This window comes from Myotis daubentonii, chromosome 12, assembly GCF_963259705.1.
Source record: "Myotis daubentonii chromosome 12, mMyoDau2.1, whole genome shotgun sequence".
Taxonomy (NCBI): domain Eukaryota; kingdom Metazoa; phylum Chordata; class Mammalia; order Chiroptera; family Vespertilionidae; genus Myotis; species Myotis daubentonii.
In genome coordinates, this window is record NC_081851.1 from 17,592,724 (window position 1) to 17,608,119 (window position 15,396).

At 41.5% G+C, this 15,396-nt stretch overlaps 1 protein-coding gene across 4 annotated transcripts in view; it reads right to left on the reverse strand.

Annotated features, from left to right (window-relative positions):
• The window catches only part of AFF3 (ALF transcription elongation factor 3), a 554,454-nt gene that overhangs the window by 163,934 nt on the left and 375,124 nt on the right, over positions 1 to 15,396 (reverse strand). For all 4 annotated transcript variants that reach the window (XM_059658990.1, XM_059658986.1, XM_059658987.1 and 1 more), the window contains one exon: positions 9,436 to 9,472. In XM_059658990.1, the coding sequence (XP_059514973.1) occupies positions 9,436 to 9,472 (37 nt within the window). The remainder of the gene's footprint in view (positions 1 to 9,435; positions 9,473 to 15,396) is intronic.

Below are 15,396 nucleotides of genomic sequence, written 5' to 3' on the forward strand. Positions count from 1 at the left end.
CCTTCCACTTCACTTTACAGAACATTTAAGGAAATAAACCCCATTCGCATTCCACATGCAAGGCGTGCTGAACTTCGATCCCTTTTGCTAACATAAGCCGAACCAGGTCTGGCTGCGTCAGAACTCGGAGGAGAGAATTTTACTGAGGTTGTACCCTAGGTTACAAGGTCCCCAAGAAATACCCCTACCAAGAGCCCTGGCTTAGGTTTTGCCCCCTCCCTCCCCAGTTAGTGCAGAATAAGATGTAAACCAGAAATCCTTCCCATCTGACAGGTTAGGTAGAGAAATGTTTCACGGTGGTCATCAAGGATTTAATTACGGGGGCTTGGAACCAGTTCACTTTTCGTAGTTTTAAAGGGCAAATTCCTCTTGCAAAGACACTGTAATTCTTAGATCCTCGGACACTGGGCGTTTGAATTACGCGTCCTGGTGCTGTAAGGTGCTCTCTTTTGGGAGATGAAGGAGCAAGGGTCGTGACTGCCAGTGTGGGTCGGCTGTGTGACCATGGCTGTGCCGTGCTAACAGTTTAATAAACCCCAGGCCAGGCTGTGGGCTGTGGGCAATGGGCCTGATGGTGGCAGTTGCTTTGCTTTGCCATCTGAGTCTGGCCTGGAGGTCTCACAGCGCCCCCGGTGTGCTCTGCGGGGCCCAGGCCTACGCATGTGCAGGCCCCTTTTGTCAGCACGGTCTCCCTATACTGCATGATGATCACATTCTGAAGATACTGTCCAAACGGAACCCCAAAGCAAACTTGACCATTTCTTCTATTTTCTTTTAGGAAATTAAAGTTGTGAGAGAAAGAAGACCGGTAGATGTGGTTCACACATCTGCCTTAGATATAACAGAGGTAACTGGACGTGGGGACAGCTACGAGGGACAGCCACTTCATCAGAAAGCCAACCATGGACTTCACCGCCTGGGTAACAAACGCTGATTAACGCCCCGTGCATAGGAAACCACGCAGAAGCGCAAGTAGAGGCAGCAAACCAATGAAGTGGCTCTAGAGCTTGTACTGTCGCGTTCGTCCTCCAGGCCACGCCTGTGGTGCCTCAGACACGAGAGGCCTCATCACGGGCTTGAGAGCTGGAGAACAACCTCCTCAGTCCTTTCCAGAGTCATTCTTCCACGCAGAGGCGGCAATTCCTGCCAGAACCCTGCATAGTTATACCCGTGCTATGTGAGAGAAAGCTACGGCAGAGGTTCCAGTCACCAGACTGATCCCCCTCCCTTTAATCTGGAGGAAGCTGTTGCTTTCCCCAGCCTCGCACTGCCCGCAGCCACACCGAATACAATCACAACAGAGTGTGAAATAGCCAGGCAGCAGCAGGAAACAGTCAACATTTCCAAACAACTTATGTCAAGAAAACAGGAAACCGGGACTGTCAATGAAGACACTGGATGTTTGAGTAAATGTTTTTCCCTGGCCAACAATTCTGCCAAAGAGCCCGCAGGTGGAGAGGACACAGGCCTCTGCACGTGGGGCCGGGGGCTGGGAGTCGGGCTGGACCAGCGCAGGGACAAAGCTGCCCCGAGCAGCACTTCTGCTGTGGCGACAGGGACAAGAGAGGAGGTTCTGGCCAGCAGCTAGGACACCCCAGGCCAAAGGAGACATTTAGGAACAGCCTGGGAGGGAGTGCGCATAGCACCTTCTGGGGAAGAGTAGGTGCAGGAGGGAGAAAGGGACCAAATTAGTTTTGTCTTTCAAAGAGAATGAAATAAGATTCTCCCAACATCTTGCAATTGTAGGTGATGCAGTATCTGAAGTTCCCTTGAAATGTTTAAGTGCCTACGTCATTAAGAGCCATCATTTCTTTCTCATGACCCAAGGGAAAATTATGCACGAAAGCTAGATGTTTCTGTGCAGCTACCAAGGAGGACTGGGGTCATCCTGGCTATGTCAACTTTTCATGATGGATACCCCGCGGGTTCCTCTGGGAGGGAACCGGCATGGATCATTAAGGAAATGGACAGGAGAGGTTGGCCCGGGTGCAGGGTACACATGGAAATACAATTACAGAGAGGCAGAGGGGAAAAATGAGCCACAGCAAGGACTCACACACACAGACACATGTACACACAAGTAAATCATGTAGATACATATGTGTACTTTCAACCTGATGCTTCGCAGGGTCTCCGTGCCTCGCACAGTCCCTGACACACTGCACGCTCAGCGTCTGTCTTAAGTCTGATGCTTGTCATGAGCACAGAACCCCGCACTACAGGGGAGAGATGAATGTACAGTTCCAATACTAAACAATCTGACGACTCCAATAAGTCACAAAAGGAAAAATACCGAATTGGTGCCCTTCAGACGCGTAAGCGAGTGCACGGCTGGAGGCTCACACTCTCCAACACCCTGCCCAGAGAGGGACTCAGGATGTCTGAACTGGGACAAATATAGGTTGCGCTAGGCTGGATTCTGCTGCACAGGTAAGGTTTGCTATTCTACAACTCTTCTTTATAATACAAGTAATCCACGTGGATGGTAAAACAATGGACCAGCAGAGAAAAGCTGGCACCTTTGCTTGCTTCCGGTTTTATTCTGTGAGCCCTTCAGCCCTCACTCTGAGTAACACACGTATTTCTAGATGTGTCAACGTTAGAGGGCACCTAAAGATCTCTGATATGAAGGATGCGAGATAAGGTACTTAATATACTACCACCTCCCCTCTCCTTACAATTTTATTAGTCCTATCATTACTTTTACTGCCTCCAGTGAGTATTTATAACTTTCAATACATTTAATCATCCATTTCTTGATTAATCAACTTCTGACAGTATCTTTCCTCTGAAACTATGCACAATGAGGAAATTCCCCCACCCATTCTCACCTGCCTTCCCGCCCTCCATCACTTACAACTGCACAGCTATCCTTTCCATCTGCATAGCCGAGATTTAAAATATTTATATTCTGTTCAGTGATTATTAATGAGGCATCCTCGTTCATCTTAACTTAATAACTTAACTTTTAGACTTTCCTATAGGCCAATTAGAAAAATTATAAACCCATAACAGAAGTTTAAATACTGCAACAATATAAACATTAGTCAGTGAAGAAAGGGGACTGGGCCGTTGAGAAGGGAAAGCCACTGAGCCTGAGTGAAGGCCAGCACTCCCTGCCCTGAGGCTCCAGGGAGTCTCATTCTTAATTCCATCATGCCACAGCTTAATTGGTCTCAAGTCTCCCCTTTTCCTTAGAAAATGTTCAACAGAACGTGCGTTTAACGTCCATAAAGTGCATACATACAGTTTTTTAAAAATTAAAATGAGTTAACTGTGAGGAAGACACTGCCAAGAAATAACCCCAGAGTCTCTAAGTTCCTGCCCCTCCCAGCGGAATTTCCTGCTAGTCATTCTCTTCCCTTCTTGATAGTCTTTACCACCCATGTGTTTATTAGTAAATAAAATATTCTTCAGTTTTCCTGATTTTGAAATTTCCATGAATGGAATCATACTGTATGCCTTCCTCCGAGACTTCCTTCTGTCACTCACGACCATGATGTTTAGACCCAGCCACCATGGTGCACGGAGCTGTGGTTTGTTCACTGCTGTGTATCCTATAAAAAAACCTACCAGGGTTTTTCCATTCATTCTACTGGTGGACATTTAGGTTTTTCCATATGAATGACACAGTTACACATGTTCATGAACACCCTTTCTCATGCACATCGGGAGTGTGGGCCACAGGGCTTTCACATGTCCAACCTTACCAGGGAATGCTGAACTGGTTCCAAGTTAACTTACAGTCAAACATTAAAGAATGGTTTTTCTCATTTAATAATATAAAGTGAAATTTCAGTGTAGTGTTTGCATTTCTCTGAGTACCAATGTGGAAGAGATATTTTGTGCTTGCTCTTCTGTGACATTCCTTCTCATTTCTCAAAAAAAAAACCGCCTAAGTGCCCATCAGCAGATGAATGGATTAAAAAAAACTGTTATACATCTACACAATGGAATACTATGCCGCTATAAAAAAGAAGGAACTTTTACCATTTGCAACAACATGGATGGAACTGGAGAGCATTATGCTAAGCGAAATAAGTTAGTCGGAGTAAGATAAATATCACATGGTCTCACTCATATGTGGGATATAATGATCAACATAATTGGATGAACAAGAATAGATGGATCTAGAGACAAATGGTAGGGGAGGGGGAGTTAGAGAGCAACCAAAGGACTTGTATGCATGCATATTAGCATAACCAATGGACACAGACACTGGGGCGGTGGGGGCTTGCCCGGGGTGGGAACGGCTTGGGGGGGGGTCAATTGGGGGGAAAGGAGACATATGTAAAACTTTAGACAATAAAAAAATTATTAAAAAATTTTTTTTGTAATTTTTTAGCTCATAGAAGCACTTCATTGTCTTGATACAAGTCTTCTGTTACTGTCTCTCTGTCTCTCTCACACACACCCTCTAGTAACTTTTCCCAGTGTGAGTCTTTTACTCTTTTTCGGGTATCTGTGCATGATTATAAGTTCTCAATTTTAATTTACTTGAATATATCAATATTTTCCTATATTTTATACTTTTGTTGTGTTTGTATTTAAGAAGTACACCAAAATATGTTCTATTTTGTCTTTGGAAAGTGTATAACTAAACTGTTCACATTTAGATCTTCTACAAATACCAGGAGAAGTTTTTTATATGACATAAGGTAATTTCATTTTTCTCGTAGATAACCAATTATTCTGGTACTATCTATTAAGAAGCTCATTCTTTCTCCATTGATCTACATTATCAGCTCTGTCATAAATCTAATTTTTATATATTTGTGGGCCTGTTTCTAGGTCTCATATTACCTTTCATTGCTCAATTTGTCTATTACTGTCTGTATTACTTAGCTAAAAACATTTATATATTTTTAATATGGGCAAGGCAAGGCTCCAACCTTGTTGTTCTTTAGGAGTGTCTGAGCTATTTTTGGGCCTTTGTTTTATCAAAGAAATTTGAGAATCACCTTGTCAATTTCCAGATACACAAAAATGAAGTTATAATTGCACTATTTCCTATAGCTGTTGAGAAAGAAGTCAACTAGAAGTTTAATTGTTGCTTCTTTGAAATATTAAAGGGCAGTTTAAGAATTGTTTCCTTATCTATGTGGTTTGCAGATGAACTATAATGTGTTTAGTGTGGCCTTTCATTTTTACTGCTTAATATGCATTGGGTTTCTAGAATTTGTGGGTTAGTGTATTCAATTCTAATTTTTTTTCAGCCATTATCTTCTTTAATATTTCCTCTGTTCCCTCATCTCTTTCTGAAATCCTACTTAAATATATGCTAGACTTTTTTTCTTTATCCGTTTCCTTTTTCTAAATATACTTTTATTTATTTATTTATTTTTTAGAGAGAGAGGAAGGGAGACAGAGAGAGAGAGGAACATTCATCGATATGCATCCCAACCAGGGATCGAACCCACAAACTGGGCACGTGCCCTTACCAGGAATCGAGCCAATGACCTTCCAGTGTGGTGTATGGGATAACACTCAACCAACTGAGTCACACTAGCCAGGGAATATCCCATACGTTTCTTAATTTCCATTTCATATTTTCCATTTTCTCTAGGCTGCATTCTAGATAATTACTTAAATTCAATTTCCCAATACATTAATGTTTTTAGCTGTATCTAATCTGCTGTTCAACCTGAATGAGGAAATTTTCATTTGTTATTATTTTTTCATTTCTAGAGGTCTCATTAGTACTTCTTCAAATCTTCTTGCTCTTAACCACATTCTCAAATGTCTCATTCTAGAAACTGAAGCAAGCACTCTTATTTTATATTTGAGTTGGGTAATCCTGATGTCTGAAGTCCTTACGGGTCTGTCTAATTCTCTGCGTCTGCTATTCTCCTTACTCTTGTTCATGGTCTCTTGCTTCACTGTATATAGTGTTTGTGATATGGAGTAACTCATCTCTCTTGGAATTATGGTTCTATTATTACTTATTCTCCATTTTGTTTTCTCTTTCTGGTATTCCTATTAGCTGGATTTTGACCTTTCCACCCCAATTAATCTTCCATGTATCTTAACTTCCTTTCAAATTTTCCATCTGTCGTTTGCTTTCTGTTCAAAAACAAATGTTTTCAACTTTATATTACAAATTATAGACTCCACTATTACCAATCATTTCTATTAATTTTTGTGAAACATATTTTTCATTCTCAAGTGCTCATTTGTTCTGTAACTGCTTCTTTTTCATACCACTCTGTTCTCTCCTTCTGTTTCTTGAATTAAGAGGATTTCCACTGGCGTCAGTCCTCTTTGGTACTTATTGGTGACACATTCATGTTTTGAGAGATAGCAGGCTGGTTAACAAAGGTAACTGATGTGGGTTTCCTGTAGTAGTACATTGATCCATTTCCCTAACACACACCTCCCTGGTAGGAAATGCTACTCTGAGTTCTTTGTAAGTGGGAGGGTATGTTAACTGCAGACTTTATCCAGAGTTGGGAGAAGAGAGACCTCAGGACAAGCTGGGAGCCCTGATCCTCTCATCACGCTCCACACCAAGGGAGAAGCCCTTTACTCCGGGTGTGCGGCATTTTTGTTTATTTCCATCTTGAAAAAAGTTAACTCTTCTTCCCCCACTCACATATGTCTTTTTTTAAAGTCTGGTATTACCTCAGAATCTATACTGCTTCTCTTAGGTATCAGCTCCCAACTAGGGCATCTGGCCACCTGTTCTTTTCTTAGCAAACGTTACCGTGTTATTTGGTATTTTGTTGTTTTGTTTTGTTTGTTTGTTTTTTGGGGGAATCCAGATGGAAAGTTCTGTATGGGAACCAGCTAGGATGGGGGTGGAGGGGCTATAGGTGGAGGAACGGCCCAGGTCCCTACCACGCTCTGAGCGCCAGGCCTGTTCCCTGTGAGACTGAGCAGAAATCTGGGGTCTGTCTTGGAGCCCCAAGGACATTCCCACCACCACTAGAGCTGGTTCCTGTTTGTTTCATTATGACCTTCCTTGCCCAGGATTACTTAATAGGAGGGTCCTGTCTACTCTCTGTTTTCCAGAAACTCACCTGAATTTCTGGTTTGTTGATGCACCCCTTTCTGTCCTCAGCGCTATTACAGATGTATGTCCATGGCGACAAAGTTCTGGTTATTTAAACAGAGATTCTGGAGGGAGGGGGAGCGCTCATGCTCAGTCTGCCCCTTGAACAGGGCACCTCCAAACTTTAATAAAATGTAGACATAGGTCACCTCTTTTAATATTTAAGTTTCTCAATGCTTAATAAGCTTTTATTTTCTAAAATTAAATTAAATTAACCAGTAATTTAGCAAACTGACTAAAGGATCCTTTAAAAGATCTGGCTTAAAAATAATTTTCTGTTCAATTAACATACTCTTTTCTCTTAGTATCTATATCATACAACATCTCCAACTTCAAAAAGAAAAAGCAGCATTGACCTGAAGTGGTGACGGTTAGCTCATCAATCCACACACACACATTTCGTGTTTGGTTTCTCTAAAGCTCAGAGTGCTTTTTATTTTCTACATATTTACGAAAGTCACCATTCCCCAAACTGTAAGGATTCCAAACCAAATACAAGAAGCAGCAGAGGCGCGCTGGTGAGACCAGCTCTCCTAAAGCTTTAATGTGCTGGAATCCAGGTGAATGCTCAGATTTTTAAACAGTGATATTATCTGTATATAGATGTGCTTGGCTTTAGGAGACAATTTACTTTAAAAACACAAAAAATAACCTCCCTACCCCCAGAAAAGGAAAAGCCAATCAGAGATTTCCCGGGGCGATGGAATGCCAGAGGGTTTCATACCACACGCGGCAGGTGCCACCTCACATTCCATAGACGAGGGTCTGCTTTTTCATAAGCCAAACACAGCTTTAGCTGGTCACTGCCAGGGCATGCTGTAACAACATGCCGGATGCACACAAAACCCACGGTATACAGTTATGGACAAGAATTCAACTTCACACTGAACCATCAGAAGCCACCTTTCTGGGGTCAAGGTTAGGGAAAGTCTGTTGTCTTTGGGGCAGACATCCCTGCATTCAAACCCTCGTGGTCATTTTTTTTTCACTAAAAACAAGGTTGGTTATTAACTTCAGAATCTCATTTCATCATGTGCAAAATGGGGACCATCAGGCCTACCTCATCCAGGCACTGTTAGGATTAAGTGAAGTAGCGTGCGTCCAGGTGCGGGCACATGGAAGAGACTCAATCCTTCCTTCCTTTGTTCTTTATGTCAAAAACTCCAAGCTGAGAGAAGGTACTTTTATTCACCTACTGTCTCCTCCCTCTGCCCTGAACTGTTTAAATTCAAATGGAAAGACATGCTGAGGAAAGTAACAGCACTTTTCCGTATACTCTGGTCTTTGAAACATGGTGCTGACGCCTGCACAGCTCATGGACTTATCTGTGCATATCTTCTGATTCCTTTTCTTACTACTGAATTTAGCATGTTCTTTAGGGTTCAAGTCCCTTGGCATTTCTCCTCTTTGCTGGTATGTGCTCACAGCAAATTCCAGCCGCGGGTGAGATGACTGAGTGATACTGCCTATGCATCATTATGCCACCGTCGCCCTACCCTGACCTTTCTCCTGCTGTGCATGGGAAGTCTGGGCGTCCTAACACATCTCTCCGCCTGTCTTTTCTGCACAGCCCTTCTGCCCTCACAGATGCTCAGTGAGTGAGCCTCAGCTCCAAAGACACATCTGCTTGCTCAGAGTGATTTTCATGTTCAAACATGGCTTTGTAATTGCCAAGGGGTACTCTCGCTGACTGGCTGGTCATCGATGGAACAAAGCCCAGTCTTTGTGGATGCTGTTCATGACACGAATGAGATGGCGTGTGCATTTTTAATGCTCAAGAAAACATTAACAACAATTAGTAGTGCCAGAGAAGAGAATGAAAACACTACTTCATGGGATGATAACATCCTCTCTTTGACAACGAAGCCGTGACATTGGATTCAATAAGGAATTCCTTCCTAGACACTTCCGTCTGTCTGTCTCTGAGAGAGGGCATGGTTTCCTCATGGATTCTAAGACCGTTCATCTTGAGGTCTTCTGATTGGTTCTCTTTGCCCATTCTTTTTCTTTCAATTAAGATAACTAATTAGTGTTTTTAAAAAATGTTTCCCCTCCACATATACCAGAAACCAGCTATAACAAAGAATAATGTTCCTTCAACCTCGATTGTTTTGATAACCACCAATTTATGTTCTGGCCTCCTCCCCTTGAAAAAAGACAGAGGGGCGCTCAAGCACACATGAACCTCATGCATTTGAAACACACTTGAACAAATGGCTCTCTTTTTCCCCGTTTGATTTTGTTTATAGTGAAATTCGTTCACAATTACTGTTTATCGCATACATCTCCCCTACTCACCCCCTCAGCAGCCCCTCCTCCACCACCACCACCACCACCACCACCACATACACACTCATAACGCTGTAGAGAGAAGCCTTTCTTACTTGGATTATTGTGTCCAGAGGAAACCAGCTGAGAGTCCTAAAAGAACAAGAAATATCAATTAACTTTCTCATTTTGACTTTTAAAATCTAAGTTGAATGTGAGATATGTTCCTGGTCAATTTCTACCAGCTACTGTAATGAAAAACATTTGCATAAATGTGCTCGTTAAAAAGTTCTGGTACAATAGTTCACAATCACTTCTCTTTTGTATTGTAGACTTTTTGTTTTGTTTATTGAGTGAAGTTCACATAACACAAAATTAGCCCTTTAAAGTGAATAATTCAGTGGCATTTAGTACATTCACAATGTTGTACAGCCACCAACTCTCTTTAGTTGCAAAATATTTCCATCGTTTCAAAATAAAACTCCACAGCATTAAGCAGTGTCCCCCCAATCGCCCCCCTCCTCAGCCCTGGCAACCCCCAATCGCCCCTCTCCTCAGCCCCTGGCAACTCCCAGTCAGCATCCCAGCTCCATGACTTTATCTGTTCTGGATATTTCGTAGCCCTGGAATCATGCATCATGTGACCTTTGGTGCCTGGCTTCTTTCACGTTGCCCGTTGTGGAGATTCATCCCCGTGGTAGCTTGTATCAGTAATTCATTCCTTTTTGTGGCTGAATCATGTGCCATTGTGTGTATACACAACAGTTTTTATTAACAGGCCCATTCATCTGTTAATGCACATTTGGACTGTTTCCACCTTCTGGCTGTTGTGAGTAGTGCTGCCATAAACACACATGCATGTGTACTTGTTTGAGTCCCTGCTTTCAATCCTTTTGGGGATACACCTAAGAGGAGAACTGCAGGTTCATGTGGCGATTCTGTTAAGCGGCACTGCCAAACTGTTTCCACAGTGGCTGAGTCATTTTGCATTCCTACTAGCAATGTCTGGAGGTTCCAATTTCTCCACATCCTCACCAGCACTTGTTATTTTCTGGTTTTAATTTTTATAAAATTTATGATAGCCATCCTAGGGGATGTGCAATGGTTTCTCATGTGGTTCAGATTTATATTTTCCTAATGACTAATGATGTTGAGTTTCTTCTCTCTTTTCAACTATGACTTGTTTTTAGAAACAACAACAACAGAGCAGCTTTATTGAGGCATAAACAATTTAACACAAGCTGTACATATTTAAAGTACGCAATTTAATGATAAATAGCATTAAAGGGCTGCTACTATTATCATCTTCTTGACTCAAGGACTGTTCCATTTTATTAAGTAGCTTAAACAAAGAAGAGTAATACCTACTCATTAAAGAAAATTTAGAGGAAAGTATACAAAAGTTGTCCATAATCCCGAATCGGGTCATTTTGGAGGTTAAGCTGCTGCTTTTGGTTCGCTAGTGCGATTCAAGTGTGTCACCTGGCAGTCACATGCACAAAAGTGACACCCACTTCTTGGCTTCTAAGAAGAATAGTTCCCGATGGGCATTTCTCCTTCTCCATCTTTAAATCCTGAATTCCCAAAACCTAAACGCTTGTCTGGTACGTGGGAATCCTAAAGCTTCTTTATATGAGCTCTATTTAGCTGAGAAGTCAAGTTGGTACAAATCCTTTTGCTGAGGACAGAAATCACCAAGCTCCCAGTGTCTGAGGGAGTCATTCCACGGAGCGCCACAGCAACCACTATGTCCCACCAAGTGTAAGGTGCCATCGGAAGTGCCGGAGGCCGCGCGATCTCAGGGACCGCCAGCAAAGAAAACGGCTGCCGACTAACTGTCAGATGCCACCAGCTGTAAAACACAGCCTGATTTGTAGGGAACTTACAATGTGAAAAACCACGCACCTTACATCACTAAGTCCAGTCATCCGTAAGCCGTGTTGCTGACGGAGGACAATACTCCTACTGTGCGAGCGAGCATTACTTCAAAACTGTGTTTTGGAACCACCTGATGACTGGGCCACTCACACCTCTCCTTGTCTGTCTACGAGCCCACTGTTAGAACTACAGAAGGCAAGAAATGCAAAACTATCTTCTCTTATTCTCTGATGCCCTCCCCCCATACACAGTGAGCTAATTCCTAGAGGAAAAGAACCATCTGACTTGGTTTCATCGCCTTCCACCCCCACTAATCACGTTCTTCTGAATACTACTCTATAAAGCCTCAAATAGTTAAAATAATGTAATTTACAATGAATTTCAATATTTGATTTGAGGTAATGCTAACCATGGAGTTTTTAGTCCAAACATTTTGTGGTAGTTTTTGAGGCATCCTAGCATTACTCTTCTTTGTTTAAATACTAAGTGCTACTTAATAAAATGGAACTTGCCACTTTCCTCACCCCCGGCTTCCGTTCTCCTTCTGGGCACCCAGAGGAGGCCAGCGCACGGGCATTTCTGTCAGGATGCCGGCGTTCCGCCGCACAATGCTTCACAAGTCTGTCAGCCAGGACAGTTTCAGGCCAGGGCTGATCCCCGGACTCAGCACCCATTGCTCTGTGACATGTTTGTGAAATGCCATTAGGTGTGCCCGTATGCCTTCTGAGGATGGGGAAATCCTACAATTTTCAGTTCTTTATTTGCATTTCACAACTTTTGAGACTGCTACAGAAATGAAGGGAAAAGGGTAAAGCAAATTCTTCTCCCCCACCTTTGTTGAAATACCCGATAATGGCAGCCAATTTAAAGAAGTCACGTATTCTTTCCTTTACCCAATTCAATTACTCTTGAGATCTGAAGAAAGAGGCAGACATGCCTGGTAGCATTTGTCCAGGAAACAGTGACTCCAGATGAAGTGTTCAGAGAATAGAAGAAATACCCACATTTGGTCACAACTGACCTTACTATACGTTATGTCCTTCCATACCCGGACAAATCGGGGAAATTCTCGGAAGTATTTAGCTAATTAATTCAGTGGCGCTGCCAACTCAGATGCACAGTTAAATCAACTTTCCTGGTGAGGTCAAGTCGCCCCTTTAATCTTAACAAGATTAGGCTTAATTTAATTATTTGTTACTCATTTAGGAGACTTTGCCCCTCAAATTCTATGAATCATTCTAGCTCCTTCATGCTGGCAATATAGTGATAATCTCAAATGTTAATAATCTATCTAATTAAGGAAATGCAAGCCTCCAGCTGACAGAACACTAATTAGTTGAGATACAGGTTGGAAGAGGTACAGTACGTGTCAAAATTAATGACAGTCTTGCAGTAGGCAGAACAAGGGCCCCCCAAAGATGTCTGTATCCTCATTCCCCGACCCTGTGAACATGTTACTTCTCATGGCAAAAGGGGCTTTGCAACCGGGATTAATGATGAGTGTGGGGTGGGAGATTATTCTGCATTACCCAAGTAGGCCCAATCGGATACTCCCGTGTCCTGGCAGCCCCACTCTGTTGTTACCTCTCTGTCATTGGCTGTTCCGTGCCCATTGGCTCTGCCCTGGCCCCGCTGGCCCTGCGGTGCCTCCAAGACCCAGGTAGGCTCCTGCCTTTCCCCTTCTCTTCCATTTCTGTGGACCTCTCTGCCACTCCTCTGCACGACCTGCTCCCTCACCTGCTTCAGGGAGTTGCTCAAATGCCACCTCCTTAGAAAGGTCTTTCTTAAGCTCTCTATTGAAAAGTCATCCACTTCTAGTCACCATCAGCATTCACCTCCCCCCTGCTATGCATTCTAGTGTCCCCTACTAGGAAACTATAAGCTCACCAAAAATCTACCAGAGCCGGAAGGAATTCAGTAAGTAGATATGTAAAATCCAGTAAATTTCCTTCACACCACTGAGGACTAATTAAAACATGAAAACTTTTTTAAAAAGCTCATTTAAATACAAAATACCGTTAAATATCTGAGAATAAACCACAGAATCAATGTGAAAGACCTACAAGAACAAAATGTTTACCAAAGAACATGCAAGAAGATATGAAAAGTGAAGAGATATTCCAAATTCTTGGACAGGAAGATGATATTGTCAAATGGATATACTTTCTTAAATTAAGTTAGAAATCAAACAAAATTACAAGAGGATATTTTTTAAGGAACAACAGATCATCAAGATGAATCTTAAATTGATCTGGAAGAGAAAAATGTACAATAGGCAGGACTTTTGGATAACAAAAAAGGATACTGGCCTGACCACATGTATGTATAAATAGGCCAAAAATCATTAATAATTTACTTGGAGTCAGCCAAATATAGCCCACAGGCCAAGTATAGCCCAGCCTTTGATTTATTTTATCTTAAACAACTGAATGCTTTTTAGCGTATTCAGAGTTTATGACCATAATAAATTTAGAATATTATCATCAATTAAAAAAATATCCTTTACCCTTTAGCCAACATTAAACCCTACCTCCCCACCTCTGAGCTTCAAGAAACCACTAACCTAATTCTCTGTCTTGCTATATTTGCCTACTCTGGACATTTCAAATATATGAAATCATATACCATAGTATGTGGTTGTTTGAGACTTTCACTTAGCATAACATGTTTTAAGGTTCATCCACATTGTATTAGGTATCACCATTTCATTCCTTTTTATGCCTGAAAAGCATTCCATATGTTACTTGTGTGTATCTATCAACAACATTTGTGTTGTTTCCACTTATTGGCTACTATGATTAATGATGCTACGAATGTGCATGGATAAGTTTTGTATGGATGTGTTTTCATTCTTTGGGTGTATATCTAGGAGTGGAATTGCTGGTTCATAGGATAATGCAGTGCTGGAGAAACTGCCTAAATGTTTTCCAAAGAGGCTGTAACATTTGATGATCCCACCAGCAACTGAGAGCAGGTTTCCAATTTTTCTACACCCTTGCTCACACTGGTTACTGTCTTTGGTTTAGCTATTTAAGTAGGTATGACTCATTTTCTCACTGTGATTTTGATTACTAATAGTGATAGTATCTTTTCATATACTTATTAGCCACTTGTAGATCTTTGGAGAAATGTCTATGTAAATCCTTTGCCCATTCTTAAAATGAGCTATTCTTTTATTGTTGAATTATGAGTTCTTTATACTAGTATATTACTAAAGGCCTGATGCATGAAATTTGTGTAAGAGTAGGCCTTCCTTCCCCCGACTGCTGGCACCGGCTTTCCTCTGGCACTCAGGACCCGGGCTTCCCCCCGGCCGCTGGCAGGCAACCAGGACCCAGGCTTCCCTCGCAGCCCCATCTTTGTCTGGAAGGTCTTCCGGAAAGATGTCCGGTCTAATTAGCATATTTCACTTTTATTATTATAGATGCTGTCACCTGTTTCTATAAATAAAATTTTATTTGAACATAGCTACAGTCATTCACTTATATATTGTCTGCAAAGCCTAAACTATTTATGTCCTGAGCCCTGACAGAAAAAGCTTGTCAGCATTTGATTTAAACAATGAGTTATTGGGAAAGAAGTAAATACACCGAAAAAAAACGAATAGATACTCCTGAAACAAATCTATGTATTTATGAGAAATTAAATTGCTGATAAACACGGTATTTCAAAATAGCGGGGGGGGGGGAGGAATATGAGCTAATTTTATTAATAGTGTTATAATAATTTACTAGCCATTTAAAGAACACAACTAGAATTCTATGTTAAACCAGACACAATGTTTTTTTTAAACCTAAAACCAAAACTATAAAAGACTTAGAATAAAATAGAGAACATTGTTAGAATATTGGTGCAGGGAAGCTTTTTTAAAAATCTGACAAAAATTAAACACTTTGCTCGTATAAAAGGTACATAAATCAAGTTACAAGAAACTAGTTGTATCATATATAATAGACACATGAATAAGCAATAAGGAGTTCCTAACAAATCATTTTTTAAAATGCGATATGAATGGGCAATGACTATGAATGGGTAAGTTGCAAAGGAAAAACAGCCCATTGTTAAACTCAGAAGAAATTGGAGAAATGCAAATGAAAACAATGAGACAGCAAATTTTCACCCTGAAACAAGGATAAAAAGTCAAATAATATTAAACGCTGGCAAAGATGCACAACAAAGTTCTCTGGAAATGCAGTCGA